The 18347-nt window shown below is 38.6% G+C and overlaps 1 protein-coding gene across 1 annotated transcript in view; it reads left to right on the top strand.

The window, feature by feature from the left end:
• The window catches only part of GLUD1 (glutamate dehydrogenase 1), a 29191-nt gene that overhangs the window by 1502 nt on the left and 9342 nt on the right, over positions 1–18347 (top strand). Inside the window, exons 2-5 of the mRNA XM_038140623.1 lie at positions 10764–10844; positions 11684–11739; positions 12632–12695; positions 14318–14412. Coding sequence (XP_037996551.1) covers positions 10764–10844; positions 11684–11739; positions 12632–12695; positions 14318–14412 — 296 coding nt within the window. The remainder of the gene's footprint in view (positions 1–10763; positions 10845–11683; positions 11740–12631; positions 12696–14317; positions 14413–18347) is intronic.

The raw sequence follows: 18347 nt of genomic DNA, 5'->3' as shown, positions 1-18347 counted from the left end.
TAGATTAGGAAGGGTATTCTTAAGTAAATGTGTTTGTGAGAATCAGTTCAGCTGGTATATATGACATGAGGATTTCTCTCTGCAGCACAAATAGTGTGTCCTGTTAATGTGATTCCTAACATTCCAAAATCAAATATCTAGTGAGTGTCCTGTAACATGCTAAATTCTTACCCAAAAGAGGCTAACTCAACTTTTGGTTGTTTACTTGAAGCAAGAATTAGCATGAGACTCCAGCCAGCATGGGCGTGGCTGAAGTTTACTCTGTGTGAATCTACTGTTCTATGCCATTGCTATAATTTCTTTTAAAATACTGATGGATATCACACTGCTGTTGTATTTCTGCTTCAGTTAAGTTACTCTTTGCTGCTGCTTACAAAAAGTCTTTTGCTGCACAGCATTCTTAAGATCTTGCTTGCATAACAAAATGCAGTCCAGTGGCAAATGAAGTAATAAAATAATATTGATATATGATAGCTTCTGATATTTCACATTAGTACTGCTCATAAGTGAAGGAACTAATGTTTCCACAACAAATAATTATAAAATGCATTGAACATGAACAAACCCCACCAACTGGGTGATTGAACACTGTCTGTTCTGATACCTACATTTCTAAATCCTCACCAGAATGTCTTGATTTTTGGTGGCATTTGTTATGCCTGTCTGCACTGAAGCAAACACTGGAGCACTTACAGGCAATTGAAAATGACAGCTCAAGAAAGTAGGAAGTCTCAGTAGTTTGTCCTTTTCTTCTTGTGCAGCTCCCCACCCCCTCTGAATTTAGGGAAGGAATTGCAAATGATATTTCCTTTCCATTCTTCAGCACAGAGATCATTAATGGATTTCACCTTCTACTGCTCTCTAGGAACTTGCTCACTCACTATCAGGTGACAGATCTGAATTGGTAGTAAATTTAAATGGGATGTATGATAAGCAAAGATCGATTGCTTGAAATCCGCTATGGAAAAGGTATGAGGAAGTAGAAAATTCTGCTTTAAAGATGGAGTGGTAGAGATATTTCTGCATTTATAGTGCATTTGATCCACCTGAAATGCAACAACAATTTAAGCTTTTATCCAAAAGGGATTTTTGAACTAGAATCCTGGTACAGTCCATAGGAATAAAGGCACAAAGTCCAATGAAACACAACTCCTTACTCCATGTAACAGTATGAAATGGGGAAACTTGCTGAAGTGAGTGTCCCACACACTGTGGACCCCAGAGTCCAGTGCAGGTAATTTGCACCATCAAGAAACAGCAAGGGGCATAAGGCCCCCTTCTAAAAGAAGAGGTGAGCTGACAAGTGGAAGGCTTGCAAAGACATTAGGAGGAACACAGCCCATCTTTCATATGCAAAATTGTGACCTTTAACTTTGAAAACTTCCTGAAAAGTAAAATTTGGTAAAGCAAGGTTACCCATTCTGCTTTTTTTTTTTTTTTTTTTTTTTTGGTGTGTGTTTATGTGTGTATTTGGTACTAAGAAAGAAATGGTGTTTAGTTACTGCTAGGTGAATGCTAGCAAGTGGGGATGCTTTGTCGCGTCTGCTGTTCTTTCAAGGAGCATTATGCTTTAAAAGCTCATCTCTTGTATTTCTTGACGTTTACATAAACTGAAGGATAAGAGATGCTGGTTAGAGAATATGAAATACTGTTCTGTATGCAGATCAAACAAATGATCAAAGTACACTTTAAGATTCAAGTAGGAAATGTAGGAGTACAAAAGTTTTTAGGTCTTTTAAAGGCTGTCCTCCTTTAATTGTTCCTAATTTTTTCAGTGCATTCATACCAAAATACTTCATTAGTGGTTATATGTTACTTCTGTATGCCCTTCTGTTTATAAGGGCATTTACAGATTGAACCATGGACTAATGAAGAATTTATACTGTAAATCAAATTTTAAAATCTTGATTTAAATGCCCTAAACTTGGAGGCAGATGAATTACTCAAAGAAAAAGAGTCTAAATAAACATTTTAATTATATGCACTTTAGCAGCACCTTCTTATTTTTTCTGAAGGTTTGTAGTTAACAGTATAACATTTAGATGATGTTCCTTCTGTCAGAGGTATCTTCAATTTCTTTGCCTGCTCATTCTCTTCTGGAGTGAAACCTCAGTCCCCATTTAGTGCCCAAATGTGAAAACTGACAGAATCTAAATGCAAGGTTTATCTTTATAAATCTCACATGTGCATGCAAATGATACCTGCTGGTATAAACCAGCAGTTCCTTGACTAGTAGTCCTTCCATATCTCCTCTGTGCTGGCTTCTCTTTTGCCTGCAAAGTAGAAATACCTCAATAGAGTGAATCCCATGAGAGGACTACTTTGAAAATCCAGGTCCTGAGTGGATGGATTACTGTAGCCTGATACAGCTGCATGAGGGCAAATCCAAGATCAGTCTTACATTTTTTGTATAGGCAAACTTCTACACCTTGGTGAGAAACTTCACTGTCGTATTTCTGTTCAAGAAGTACAATGCTCTTAATACTCTAATTCTAGCAATCAAAAGCATTGTTAATAAAAATAGGAAGTTATTTAATGGCTTTTCCTACTTTAGTCTCTCCCCTCGAAGCACATGTAAGAGCAGAAGTCAGCTTGGTTGTGTTGGACGTAGCTGTCAGTACATAGCAGTGCAAGTGATTCTTCATCAGGTGAAGAAGAGTGCTTTTCTGGAGAAGAAGCATGAGGCACTGAAACATGCTGTCTTTTCAGTTTACAGCTTTTGCTGGTTTTCCACCTTATAGAGAGAACCCAGAAATAACACTTCTTGTTGAATCTTGTGGTGCTTACCTATTTAATTGTCGAGAAATTAATCCTTAATTCTGCTTTGGGGGTTGCAAACTTTTGCAAGTTGAGAAAGTGGTGATTCTTTTCTTTAGCAGTGCTTCTCTGCTGTACTTTAGGAATCTTTATGGAACCATCATGAATATCCCCGTTTAAGTGGTAGGTCTTGCAGCATGTCCAGCATGCAAATCCAGCTTTTAAGGACTCCATTTTCTGCAAAGTAACTGTTTACCAGAAAGGAAAAATCAGTTAGATGCCTCCTCATCCCTCTGAGAATATGGAATAAGCAATTTTCTTCTGCGTTGGAAGTCAGGTTGCTTATGCTCCAAATGTAGTATTTATACAACTGGAGTAATGCTGTGGGTCACATCACTCTTTCCTTTGCTGATGTGGTGCCTTGCATGCCAGTGGCCAGTACGAACAGGAAACCACAGCTGCTCTTGTTCACTGCACTGACAGCTGCCTAAAGAAGTAAAACAAACCAAGTAGGGTGCAGGAAGTGAGATGTCTGAATACAGATGACTTTGTTGGAAACTACTCTGGCAGTTCCTACTTAAAATAATAAATTCTTCTAAATAATTTCATCAGGTTCTGTGAAAGGTGTAGAACTGGTTAAGCTGCTTTTTATGTGGTTGCTGATGGCTATTTATCATTAATTGGTCAGTTTCAGAAAACGAATTGAACTTACTGCATTTTTACCTGCTTAGTAGTATAGAAGTGATTCTGTGTTTGTTAGGCAGCATTTATTATGGGAATAATGCTGTTAAGTGGTTTCAAAACTTTTTCAAGCCTTTTCCAACTGTTAACCAACTGTCCAACAGGTCTGTTATAAATGAAACCAAATGAATCAGAGCCAGAAACAGCCTAACTTGTTTGTGCTCACCCAAATGGCTGTAACTAAGTCGCAGCTGCTTCCTCAGTTCAGAAAGGCTTTAAAACCATCCTTAGTTCTGGACTAGATTTAGTATAACCTTCATTTACAGAGGAATTTTGAAAGCTTTGTCAAACATTACTTCTGAGTTCACTCCTTTATGTGAAGACAAATGAGTCTTTATTTGTTCAGTTGACTTGGAGGTGAATGAATTTGATTTCCTGTGTGGTGCTGCCTTGGCTGGTTAGTGGAAGGAGCTATTCTGCACTACAAAACTTTCCTGTTGTCTGGTCTTGGCTGCATTTATTCTGTCTATCAGGATTTATCCTTCTCACTTGGCTCATGAGTTCATATTAATGAGTTTCTTACTGCATAAGGTGACTTTTACTCATGCCAGCCTTGCCGCAGTTTTCCAGTTGCAGAGGTCCAAGGCTGGCACTGATCTCAGTGCCCAAAATACTCTCTGTTGCAGACACTATTGTGGTTAAAACAGTGTACATACCTGATGATGGAAACCTTACTTGCAAAAGAAAAACCTGTACATGCAGGACTTGGTCCAGAACATGAGCTGTCTCAACATTATATATTCCTTTTCTGAGAGGGTAAGGAGCAGTGCTATAAGGTATCTTGGAACCAGCAGAGCTGTTTATCTTGGGGTTGAATTAGCAGCTTTGATTTTTTTTAACTCATGCATGGGTGGAAGTTAAGAGCTTGTGCTTTTGGCCAGGGATCTTTCGAGTAAGACATGGAAATGTACCCTATGGACCATGCAACAGATGGAACTAAAACATGGACCATCTGTAACCTGAAATAAACCTTGGAAACTGATCTCACCCCAAAGGAGCGGGAGAGGTTTTTTGGGGGAAAAAAGGTAATTAGCCTAATGGTGATAACACTTGTAGTGCTACAGCTAAAGCTTATACGAGTGCCTTACTTTCATAGAATCATTAAGACTGGAAGATACCTCTAAGATTTGAGTCCAACCTTTGACCGATTTCCAAAGGTTTCTATTCTCTTATTGTAGCTTATCTGACTTCACAATTAGTGCAATAGTGGATATACATTTAAATTGCAAATGAAAAAATAAGGAAAGGAATATGTGTCTTGTCTTCTACTGTCTTTTAATATGCTAGTTACAATGTGAACCATATCAGGTTTTTGTTTTTCCCTTTGATATTCTTGTAAGCAGCTATGCCTTGCTCTTTTGGCTGTGAATCTTTTTAGTCTCAGCTTTTTCATATAATCAGCTCATACCGTTGCTGCGGTAGCCAGCTTTGTCCTTGATCTTAAATAGTTGTTTTCCCTTGCTACTGTTGGCTCTTTGTCTATTTATAGAGAGATCATACCTCCCTCAGCATTGGGCTTTCTGCATAAACACGTGTTGGGGAGAGGAATCTCCTGTGTGATAGTCTCCCTCCTGTTCTCTGGGTGATCCTAGCGTACACTTTTTTGTTGCACGAATTGCAACAGCTCCATCTTGTTAGAAATTACACTCTTAAGAAGAGCATGGAATTTGCCTGCCTCATGTCAGCACTGTGGTGGCTTCTTGTTTTGTGGCTCCTATGGCATTTGGACCAGCCAGGGCCAACTTGTGTGTTATTTCCGCCCTCTGCACACACCCCCCTGCACGTGGTAATAATAATAATAATATCTATGTGGAAGCAGTTTACTGTATCTCCCTGTTTCTGTCCTTGTTACTACAGTGTTCAGTGCACTTTAATGAGTGATCTAATCCTTTGGGTGGGGCTGAGGTAGTTCTGTAGGTGAGAGACTTTACTTCATAGCCAGATTCCAAGTGCATAGATTTATGTCCTATTTGCTTGCCTGGTAGTGCACTAGATTTGCCATATTCACATTTCAAACCAAGTCTTGTCAGTGCACCAGAGGTACTTTTTGAATAGAGAAAATTCTTGGCTTTTCTCAGCATGGATTGAAATAAACATGTTTGTTCAAGCAAACTTCAAGTGCAGCTTATTAAAAACATACAATAAGTGATATACTGAAGTATTCTGTCTGGCTGAATACCTTGTGGTCATTTTATACATACTGGTGCTTAAAGCAGAACAGTGGCATGTCTCTGTAGGGGAATGTCTGTCCTGCCCCAGCTTTGTAGCTGGCTAGTGCTGTGTAGGAAGAGATAAATATTTTTATCTCCTCTCTTGGCAGTTAGTGAATTGAATTTAGGAATTAGTGACTCTTGTTGATGATTGGTGTACAGTGTTCTTGTTTTCCAGTTCTGAATTACTCATCTTGCTTTGTTAGGTTTATCTGGAATTTCTTTGTCTTTAATAATTACAAATTGGTCACTGAGCTGTTTATCACACTTTTCAAATGGTTAAATAAGGCTCAGCAGTTTCTTTCTTGGGAAGGTTGGATTGTTTTTCTGAGTCTAGAAAAACGTGTGTGTTCTGAAAGGGTTTAAGAATTGCTTGGACAGTATGTCCCTAGTGAGTTAAGTGTCAGTGGATACTGAGTTTGATGGTAGTACAATCACAACTGCACTTGTTTACTAACCAAACATGAAACTATACATAATCCAGAGTTAAAACATTAAGGAACTAAGGCACTGCAGTAAGTGCTGGGACTAATTTATGGATTTTGCAGAATCCATAGGTGAACATCCATACTGAAGCTCCTTCAGACTGTGGACTTAAAGGAAAGCCTTTGGACAGGGTCAGGCAAGCTGCTAACCCACAGAGCTGCTGCAGAATCCAGTGTTGCTAACTGGGAGATTACCATGCCTGTAGTCACTCCTAGGAGCTTCCAGAGGAGATGATGACGTCTGTGTTGCTGAGTGTGTATGGCTAGTGTAGGATAGCTGCTGCTCTGGAAGGTTTCTTTTGATGAGCAAGCACTTTGCAAATAGAGGTGAGCGGAACCAATGCACCACACTAACAGGAATTGTCATCTGTAAAGGACCCAAATTACTTCCAAAGTTCACAAGAACATGACAACCAGAAGAAAACACTGAAGTCAAAGCAGGACAAAACTCTTGGTTAGATATTAATAATTTAGGCTGAGATGCAAATGTGTTCCAGGTTCTGGGGAACTTGAGAGACTTACTAAGATTTACAAGATATTTAGAACAGGAGGAGTAGTTTACCAAGTGTTTTGCTTTGAACTGTTGCTATGGCAACTGTTGAGGGGTTTTTTGAGACTTTAACTACCTCATGCTCGTTAGTAGCGAGGGCACATGTAGGTACTATCATTTGGGATCACTGCACAAGAAGCTCAGAAAATAGTGACACAAACTTCTCTAAATAGATTTGTAGGCGTACTAGAAAGGCAGTAGTCATCCTTGAAAAGCTGGTGGTTCTGTACACCACATTTTCCAAGGAAGCATAATAAACACGCTTAACATCATGGAACATATTGAAGTCTGTACAATGTAAAATCTAGTAGGATGTATAACCAATTTTCTTGGAAATCAAGGTCTTTGTTATGTGTATGCTAGTACACCCCTGGCTACAAAATGATAAAATGATTAAAATTATAACTAACTGCTGTTGCTATAGAATCCAAAGTAGCCTTGCTGATAAAGACTACTTGGATGTGAAGAGGTAGCTGAGTGAAGTGTAATAGCTTCATAATTCAGATCATAAAAAAGAAGTTTTAAAAGCGTAGACACTTCTGTGTAGTGATAAAGCCTTCTCTTTATACTGACAAATACTAAAAAATTAAATGAAAACTTATTTCCTCATTTAGAGACCTTTGTGCATAAAAAAACAAAGTTACTCTTAGCATACTGTTTAACTTCTTGGGGCGTGGTAAGGAAAGAGAATTTTCAACTGGAACAAGAATTCATATGTTTTCCAATGAAAAGTATTTTCCATGGCCATGAGTCATACTGTAACTTGAGGCTTTCTTCAAACTATTTTTTTGTAGTTAGCTGTAAAAGGCACTAGTTTCCAGAGACTCACTGAGTGGGACTTGCCAGAGTTTAAAAAATTGTAATCTTGCTACCTAACAGTGACTTTGTTTGCTTTTATGTGGTGGGAACCTTAAAAAAAAAAACAAAAACAAAAACAAAACAAAACAAACAAAAAAAAACCAAAACAAAACAAAACAAAAACCCAAAAACCACCAAAAACCAAACCCAGTATTTTATCTGTGCATATGGTCCATTTTTAGACTTAGGCTATTGAATGCATACTAACACTGCCAAAAGATGCCACACAAATGCGTGGCAATGCTCCTGCCAAATTATGAAGCTGTCAAACTAAATTTCAATGATGTCCAAATAGAATAGAAATTAAGTAAGTCTTTTATCTTTGTGCATCTGCTTGCAGATGGAATGTACAGCATTCTCAGATGCCTGCTTCTCATCAGTCTTAACAGCTTAGCACGAATAACTTCTCTGTCAAGAGGTGGCCCTCCTGTAGAGTAATTACAATTCCTGGAAAACAGTAACTGGCTGAATTGTGAAAAAGAATTAAGTGTTAGCACATCTTAAATGTTATGTACTCCTGCCAAGGAAGGGAAAAATTCATCACACCTGTCCACATCCAACTTGGGTCCGCATCCTGAACTTCCCCTAATGAAAGATTTTACCGCATAAACTAGAGAAGAATGACCAGTAAAGTCAGCACAACTCTCAGAATTGACTAGTCTTCCAGTTACAAAGATAAAGCCAGCAGTCAAGCCATTTTAATTACCACTGTTTAAAAGCCTGGTAAAGGAGTTAAACCTTATTCTGAAGTACAAAGTTGTCCAGAAAAGAACAGTTTTGACCTCAAGTCTAGAGGTTTCCTGTGTTCTGGTATGTGTACATGGCTGACAGATAGGCAGCTCAGTTGAAAGCCTGTCAGTACTTTGTTAGTTTTGGGGCTTTTTCCCTATTTACCTTCATATGAAAACTTAACATTTTTTACGTCAAAGTTTGTGGTAGTCCTTGACTGGAATACAAGGAACCAGAGATCTAACTGTTCTACATGCACTGGAGTAAATACTTGCACCAACACTTCTAGTTAAAGTGCTGCTTGTTTACCTCTTCAGATCCTATTTTCTGTATGATTTGCAGAAGAGGCTTCCCTCTCTTTTTGTGTTTAGCTTCTCTCTTTAAAATGTTCAAGATAATTATCCCAAAGTATTTAGTTTCCTTGCTGCTTTTCATATATCAATAAACAACATTTTGTGTGCCTGCAGGAGTACATTTATAGCAAAACTGCTTTGTATACACAGCTTGGAAGTTTGAATAGGTAAATGGGTTGAATAAATACACAGTGATCTAGTTTACCTGGGGGGTGGAGGGGCAGAGTTCACTTTTGGCCAACATAGGCTGTGACTCCAAACTTGGCTGGCTTGAGCAATACTCAGATGAGACCTGTCCCCAGAGTACCTGCTCAACCAAGAGGGAATGGTTTCCCCAGGCAGGACAGCCAGTGGCATATGTAGTGCTCATTCTTGCTCAGAGCTTGACAGAAGGATAACTGCTCCTCTGAAGGATCAGTATAAGACATATTAAAAAAACTCCAACACGTTCATGTTCTAACTTTGACTGGTCTTTTGGGCTGTGATATGTTCTACTTAAATTTTGAATATTACTTCCCATGAGAAGGTTATTGAAAGTTCAGCCATTAACTCCTTGCAGCTATCTAAGTTAGCAACTACTTAGTTTGCTTTTGGAGACCACCCTTCCCCCATATACACAACAAATTTAAATTCTGTTCTGCGGAGGCATGGTACTTTCTTTTACTGATTGAACTCACATAAGAAAGCAGCACTTGGCCCTCAGCTTTATTTGAGCAGCCCTTAGTTCCTTTGAAACTGGGATTGTTTCCAGAGCATTCAGGAATGGCTTTCATAGCAGCACAGTGCTTTAGTTTGGATAATGTATGCTGGTCTTTTTTCAGTCCTGAGAACCTGAATATGGTCTTCTCTTTACATAATAGGAAATTTGTGGTGCCGTGTTCTGGCATCTAAAGGACACTCTGTGCCTGCTGCAAACCACCGTGCAACTTGGCAGAACCTACGGCCAAAGATTTGGGGAGTAAAGATGGGAATAATAAATTATTCATGGCTCTGTTGTACAGTTGGTTAAGTAGGAGAAGCTTGGATAGAAACAAACATACAGCTGTAGGACCCTGTTGGTTGTGGCCACATGACTTTGGGCACATGTTGATCTTAAACATCGTATTCAAGCTTCTCTAGTTCTCTGTATCTGCTCTGTCAGTTTGGTTAAATATTTCCTACTCTGTAGCTACCTTCAGATACATGAATCTTAACTTTGAGTTCAATAAATTCATTGTATTTTTCAATTTTTCAGAAGACTGGTAAGAGTCAGGCAGGTGAAAGATCTCCTTACCTTTGTGTAACCATTTTTTTACTCAGCTCTGGGCTGCCTTGGATGCTGGGCTCACCCATTGTGCATCTGAGCTGCTGCCAGCACGCAGCAAATTGAATTTGCATTTGTACCATGTGTCAGCACACACTTGCAGCCCTGCTGAGTGACTTGGAGAAGGGAATGCAGGTGTGGGCTGACTTCCATGTGGGTGTGGGATGGGTGGCCTTGTCTCACAAGCTTGCTGGTGTAGGACTATTCCCTCAAAAATGTTGTGAAAAAAATTTGAACTAGCAGAGTGGTTTGTTGCTTTTTGTTTTGTGGCTGTGCCTAGCAGCCAGGGCCTTAAAGCCAAGGCTTAGAACTTAACAGGAGCTTGTATTACTCCATCAAAAAGATCTTGATTATAACCTGTACTGATAAGTTATGTTCAGGAACAAAGCTAATCTTGTATATACAATGAATGAAGTCCAAAACTAAAGATCTTGTGGAATGCTGAAGAGCTTTATCAGCTTCTCGAAAACTCTGCTCTTAGCTACCTGTCAGCTTGATTCATCTTCTTCACAAAGAATATTCACTTTTTCCCTAAGGCTGAGTGCTGCCATTAAGCTACTTCAAAGAAAATTACTGAAGTAGTGAATATCTGCTACATAAAAGATAAACATTTGAGTAAGGAAACAGGGTCTCATTCTTTATCTCTTAGAGTAATTAAGTTGATAAACAACCTATTTGCATGCTAAAGATTGTTGGTGTGGATTAACCCTTCCCAATTTATAAACACTTATGAAGGTGTTGAGTGAATTCCTGTTTTTTCTCATGTGTCTTTTGCAGGTATTCGTTATAGCATGGACGTTAGCGTGGATGAAGTGAAAGCCTTAGCATCTCTCATGACGTACAAATGTGCTGTGGTTGGTAAGTGTTCATTTTCCAAGCAAGATTTCACTCTTCAGTTTCAATCAGTACTGATGTAATTACATAGAAAAAACAAACATGTAAAGGATTAAAATGAATTTCAGACACTAATCTCTAATTTATATCTGTATCAAGGTGGGAAAATCTATAGTGACTAAAATAATATGTATTCCCTCTCCTGTCCCTGAAAATACTTTAATAAGGTTGCATTTTCGTTTGAAAAGTCCAGATTCTGCTAACTACCCTCTCCCATAGAAAGTACTACATCTTGAACTCAAATTCAAGTATGACAAACTTGGATTATTAGGGAACTAATTTTAGGGGGAACAGATGGAAGCTCTGAAGGATTCAGGCAGGGGAGCTGTGGAGAGCAAAGGATAAAATTCCTTTATGGGTTATAAAGAGGTATAACTTGTACACAGCTACTAAATTGTAGAGGAGTTTGGAGAGAATCTGCATATTATGTATAAGAAAAGAAAATACTTTCCTAATGTATATAGATGTGCTTAGGACTCCCAAAGTAACATTTTTGAGCTAAACCAGTAAAATATAAAAGGTAAAACTTATTATTTCTTCAAGTGTCAAGTACAAGAGATATTTAAGCATAGAAAATTTAAATAATGAACTTTCGACTTTTAAAGACCATTTTCAAAGTGCCTTGAAAGCTCTCCCATTTTTATGAGAGTACCTAGATCAGATTATAACTTCCACTTCAGAAGCCATAAACGTAGCAAAACCAAAATCACCACAAAAATCAAAGATATAATTACACATCTTTCTCATGTGTTCTGCCTTTTAATGTTGAAAAAGTAAAATGATTTTCCTTTGCATTCTTGTAGATGTGCCATTTGGTGGGGCAAAGGCTGGTGTCAAGATCAATCCCAAGAACTACACAGTAAGCCTAATCATAGATAAAAATTTGGGTATCTGCAATACTGAAGCCAGCCAGTTAAAAAAGCTCTTCTAAGGGCATTATTGACCACTTAAAACCTCCTGCCACTTTCTGCCTCTGTAAAGGCTGAATGTAGCCTGTGCATGCAATAGGTAGGAAAAGAATTTTTAAAAGGTCTGTGTTTCAGAGGTGGAATACTTCAATTACTTAATTTATTAATTTTTTCTGAAAATCAGGAGACTGCAAATAATTTGGAACCTGGAAATTTTTTAAAGTTGATACTGTTAATAAAGGCTTAAATTAAGTTACTCTTCAAAAAAAAAAAGTTAATGTTTTTGTTTATTTTGACTAATAGTTTTATGCTCCATTAAACCATTCTATGCAGCGTTCCAATGTGAATAATAACTAACTTGGCTTATAAAAGGTTTACTGCAGGCTTGCCTTCTTGCCCTAATTAAAACAACTTGTACAGAAAGGAATACTAGAATACATAACAGATATTCTAAGCTCAAAGCTCCTGTAAGGATTTGTGTCAAGTCACTTGGCTGTGTTGATTGCACAACTGGCAGGGCCAGCTCTTGCTGTTGCTGGTTGTAAATCGCTCACAGAGGATATCAGATTTGTTTGCTGGAAATCTCTGCTGTGGGCACAGGTGGTTCTTCCTGTGCCATGGTCCCAATTTGTCATGGATCAGAATGTACAGAAAGAAAGCCCAATGTTTCTTGTGCTGCCTGAATACCAATGGTCTGCCAGGGAGTGGCATATAAATTATATAAATTATGAATCATCCTTTCTTCTGAAAGAAGAGGGCGTTGGCTTGTGCTTGGGCTAAGTTTGAGCAAATACTCATAAGCACTAATGATATCTTCTGATATTTATTCCGTTTTCTCTATAGGACAATGAATTGGAAAAGATCACAAGAAGGTTTACCATGGAGCTGGCAAAAAAGGGCTTTATTGGTATGTTGGGCAGCTTTTTATTCAAATTTAGGAATCTGATTTATTGTGCACTGACAGTGTCCGTTAGATGATATCCTTAAATAACAGTATTTTTGAGAGCTGAAAACAATTAGCATAGAGAACTTTCAGCAAGAACCACAAAGAATTGAGTCATTGCATCCTAGTGCATTTTAAAGGGAACTGTGTCTTAACTTTTTCTGGTGGCTGTTCTAGCTATGAGAAGCCACAAAAGCTGAGGTCACAGTATCCAAAATGAATCACATTTCTCTCAGAGTTAGATCATAAAATGGTGAGCATATCTGTTGCAGTTTTAATCTTTAATAGCAAGCTCTTCACTGTTACTGTTTCCTGTAGTCTCAGTTGAGGCTTTTGGCAGGTATCTGAGGAAAGAGAGGAAGGAAATAGAAGATCCACCCCAGCAAAAGTTGATGGCTTCACCCATGGCAACCAGAGGCTGCAAGGGAAGTGTAGGCAAGAAGCATAGGAGCCTGTTGTAACAGAACCTCAGCTTCTCTAATGTCAGTAGGGGCTTCATTCACACTCAACCCTGAGCTGTTGTGGTAGCTTTGCTGTCTGGATATCTCCTCTGCAGAAAGCTGACTATTACCAGCTCAACTTTTAATTGAAGGGAGCAGCTTTACTCAGAGAAGGTTCTTACTCAAATGAATAATGAGGCATGTTACTAGTTAAAGGACTGTCATGTATTCCTGATATCTGACTGCCTTGGGAATGTCCATCCTTTTATCTGCATTTTCTTGCTCCTCAGCCAGAGTGTTTGCTGCTCTTCCAGACAGAGCATTTACTATCTAAATTAACCTCCTTTATGAACACACGTACTGATGTTACATGTGACTATGGTTTTACTATACACAATGCAAGCTATAGTGATAATCAGTTCTGTGACAATTAAAATGGTTTGATAAAATTATCTTCCTTTTCGGCTCTCTGGTTGGTGCCACACAGCTTTCACAAACCTTTTAAAAATACTTTAAAAAATTGTTGGGGCAGAGTTGCATATAATATCCTGATTAGCAAGTTTCTATGGTCTTAAATAGTCTGGGGAAATACTATTTTTAGCTATCTACAGAAGTGGATTTTTTGTTTAAATTTCAACAGATGTGTGAGACTTCTTTTAAAGGTTTATTTCATCAAGAAAGAGAAATGAAACCTTTCTTGAAGTAAGCAGTGAAATCAAATGCATGTGCTACAGCACAGTGACTAGGTACAGCCTACCTGCAATATTTAAACTCACCCAGGAACAGAAAGGAAATTCTTATGCAGAAGAATCCAATCAATATCACAGTATATAGAAATCATACCCAGATAGCACCCTCCCTGCAAAAAAACCCAAACCACTCCTCTTCTTATTGACAAAGTGGCCTTCACCTTTTTTCAAATGGCTTATGTAAAGGTTGGGGGTTTTGATAATATTGTAGAAAGGTGTGATACAGCATCTAAAACTACATTGGATCCAGAAGAATATGTTGCTTGCATAATAAACTGAGGATTAAAGAGGAAAACAGTTCTTCTCTGCTAAGGCCTGCACAGTTCCCAAGGGAATGAAGATTGACAATAACTATTTGTGTTGGACCCTTAAGAGGTGTTTTCACTGTTGCCAACAGGACCTGGTGTGGATGTTCCTGCTCCTGATATGAGCACGGGGGAGAGGGAGATGTCCTGGATTGCTGACACCTATGCCAGTACCATAGGACACTATGTAAGTCTTGTGCAGAGGCTTTCAAGCAGAAAAGCTGCCTAATCATATCAATTTGTTCACTTACTGGATCTAAAAATATTATTGCAAACTGTGACAACCTCCGTGAGGATTTTAGGGTACAGCAAAGGAAAAATAGCTTTAAGGATAATATTCTTACACTAGCCTTAAAAGAAGCTTCTCTGATACACTACTGATTGCAGCTGTTCAACAAAGATAATACACTGTTTTTAAAGGTATAGACTCTAAAATTGGTTTCTATTTCTATAATTTTCCTCTGTTTTTCGTTGGTACTGTAATTACTAATTTAAAATTGTTAACTGATAACTGAATTTATAACTTTTATAAATACGTGCTTTTGTTCATTCAAGAGACCATGCAAATTACATTCACATGCTATTGGTATAACTTCTAAAAGTTTTAAGACTCTCTGCAGTCTCCTAGAAGTAACAAGTTTCATTGTGGGCTTCAGCAAATTCTTCAAAGTGTAAAACAAAGGACACTGACATAATTTATAGCCCAGGAGGCAATAAAAAACAATTTAAAGCTTTTAAAAATTACTTTTTTAATGCTAGTCCTTGGTTTGGCCTTTGTCAGTGGGGTTATTTGTACCTGTTAAACCAAACATTCTCGTTGTATGCTTTCAACAGGTCTGTTCAAAGAAAAATGCATTGTGGACAACTCATTTGTCAGTAGCTGTGTATTAATGTGTTATTATGCTGTTCTAGTGCATGTTTGCCTATCCCAGCTCCTCTTTGCTTGTACTCAGTGCAGTCCCTTGCAGCAGCTCCCCTGAAGCTCTGCAGGGTGTGTGCCTCGGGCATTTGTGCCACCCACCACGAGCCTTGCGCTGGCACATCGCCCAGGATGTGCCTGCTGTCCTCAGGCATCTCCTGGCACAAGACTTGTCTGAGGCCTTGGACAGTAGGAGGTGGAGTGGCACAGGTTATTCTAAGTCTGAAATGCAGTCTGAGGTATCTTATGGAAGGAAAAAAGGAATGCTTGAGGAATCAGCTGTGCCATGCTGATTAGTTGAGTTAAATTACTTTTGCACAAAGCTCTCTGTTAGGGATATCACTGTAAAACATTATTTGCTTTTTGCTATTCACATAGGTAAATATTTTAATGAAAACTTGATGTCTGATAAAATGGCAAAGTTATGACTTTAGAAGGACTTCAAAATGCTGGGTGCCAACTAGTTCCCTGAGTCAGAACTTTAAAATTCCAACTTAGAGCAAAACTACTGCCTCAAAGCATTGAGTTTTAACATTTAATCCATTGCACTAAAATGTGTATTTCACTGTGATTCAACAGCACTGTGTTATTGAGACTGACAAGAAAGATCACAGCAAGTGCCTGCTTTAAGATTTACTGTACTGAAGAGTTCTCATGCAGTTTTATACAAAAGCTCCATTTTTTAAAAATTGAACTAAACCCTGATAGAGAAGTTTTCAAATGGATGAATTTCTTATTCTTACCACTTTATAACCTCACCTTGTTGTGTAGTCCTACAAAATCTTATGATTCAATGACAACAGAAAAGAAAATAACTACTGAGAATTAAAATTTGAATTACCCTACAGCAGCATATTTTTAGACTCCCTCTGTATGGCAGTATCCTATTGAAAAATAAAAAAAACTGAGAGGATTCAGGAACGCTTTTCTGCAAAGTTAATTAAAAATGGAAATAAGAGGCAGGAGGGAAATATTAGTTTCCTTAATTTTGTTGGGTTGCTTGTTTGTACTCAAGAGAGTGGTAGAGCCACAATAGCTACCACAATAGCTATTGTGGAACTCCAGAGCTATTGTGGAAAATTATCAGGTAATGGAGAAGGAAAGTGAGAATTCTGACAAGGCTATAAAAAGGGGAATAATCCATCAAAACCAGTTTCTAGAGGAAGATGTTTCTGTCTGTTTGGCACACCAAGAGCAAAAATAAAGGTGATTATGGAATACTAAGAAGATAAAAATGACCATGGGGGAAGAAGGGAAGGGAACTAAGAGCAGAAAATGAGCAATGAACAGAAGTGAAACAAGCCGTAATTGCAAACACAGATGGAAGCTGTGCAAGGCACCACTTTCCATTCAGTGGAGTGGAAAGATAACTCTGGTGAGAGGGATCTCTCTGAGATACAGACCTGATGGCTCTGTGCTTGCACACTGCAGACAGCTGTGTTCAGGGAGTTCCAAGTGGGAAGGATAAATCAAATAACAGATATGAGCAGATAAGGGAAGTTTGCTCAAAACCTACCACAGAGCGAGGAAGTTGGAGAGACAAGGAGAACATCATTGCAGGGGGGAAAGGAGTAAAGAAAGGAGCAAAGGTTAGTGCCTGAACATCACCAAGTTCATAAGCTACCACTGCTGACATAGAAGTCTTTGATGCTAGCCATAAGCCCTTTTTCAAGGTTCTCTGTAAAAGCCATGCTCTTTGGTTTTCACCCAAGATGTTTTGAAAGTTTTTGCTTATTGACTTGAAACCAAAGATTTTAGGACTTTGACATCAGCCGTGGCTTTTATATGTGACTTCAAGAAGTCCTGGATCTGCCCTCACTTCATGCTCTATTTTCTTGCCAAACCATGCAAGTTGTTAATAACTACCATGTTAACTGTTCCAGAAAATCCATCTGAAGTTGCTGGATCACTGAGTTACATATGGCTGAAGTTTCTTATTAAATTAATCCTTTCCGCTCTTCTGTACTTCCTGACACTATCAACTGACTTTTGGTACATAGGAAAGGACTTTGATAAATACATTCTTATATATGGTGGGAAGCTGTATTTCTTCACATATTTATAAAATATATTCCCTCTTTTGTGAATGCACAAAGCCCAAAGCATAGTTTAAGACCATATAGCAGAATAAAAACCTGAAAGTCCATCGAAGCATCAGGCCAGGTCGTTCCAAGAGAACACTCCTGCCAATGTTTGTTACAGCTGACATGCCACAAGAGGGAGCATACAGCTTATGGAGAGCAGCGAGCTGGGTTTTGGGAGGCTGAATTAGGAATTCTGTGGCAAGCCCAGCATCACTTTCATTGTGCTTAAAGAGGCTTATATGTTAACTCACTATCGTTTTCAAACAGTAAATAGTTTTAGTCTTCATTATGGCTCTAGTCTCCTCCAGCCATTCTGCCTCCACTTACTTTTGTCTGCTCCTTTCCTTCCTCTCACCAAGCATCCTGCACCACAGGCATGCAAATGCCTTTGGCACAAGGGATGGAGCAGAGGGAGCCTCCCAGTGAATGTGTGGCTGGTGGAATGGAAACCCATCCGGCTGCTGGCACTCTCATTTCAGTGGATTCTCTTTTATCCCTCCTTTTTCACTTGTGCTGGCAGCCAAGCCACCGTGTGACTGTGCTCCCAGGGTGTGGGAGCATGGGAACCACTGGTGACAGAAGAGGGAGTTCCAGTGTCTGGTTTGGAAGAATTTCGTTCATGTTATTAATTCCAATTGGAAAAACCAGCTATGGTTTTCAATGGCTATTTTATCTTGGCTAACTATCTGGAATATGGAAAACTTAATTTTATTGCCACCAAATTAAGAATAGAGGCTTGATTGTAAATGCTGCTTTTCTGAATAGAAGTAATAAATACACAACTTTTCCCATATGACCTTCAAACTGCAGATTAGAGCATCCCTGTATTCTGACTACCGACCTCATGCCTTGTTTTGTAATTGTAAAATATCTGAATTTGTTATTGAGGAACACTAAACACTGTTTAAAGATGATTAAAGCCAGCTCAAGGATATCAAAAGTAGTGATGTAAAGAAATTGTGGCTGTAAATAGGAGCTGATTTTAAGAAACATTCCTGAGAGCTTTTTGATTTGACTGCCTGTGGATGTCACCATGATATACAGACTGAAGTTAACACACACACTTAGAGGCAACAAAAAATCACAGACCATATCCACTATTGCATGACACAACTTTCC

This window comes from Motacilla alba, chromosome 6 (genome assembly GCF_015832195.1).
Source record: "Motacilla alba alba isolate MOTALB_02 chromosome 6, Motacilla_alba_V1.0_pri, whole genome shotgun sequence".
NCBI classification, from domain to species: Eukaryota; Metazoa; Chordata; class Aves; order Passeriformes; family Motacillidae; genus Motacilla; species Motacilla alba.
This window is presented reverse-complemented; position numbering and strand designations above follow the sequence as displayed.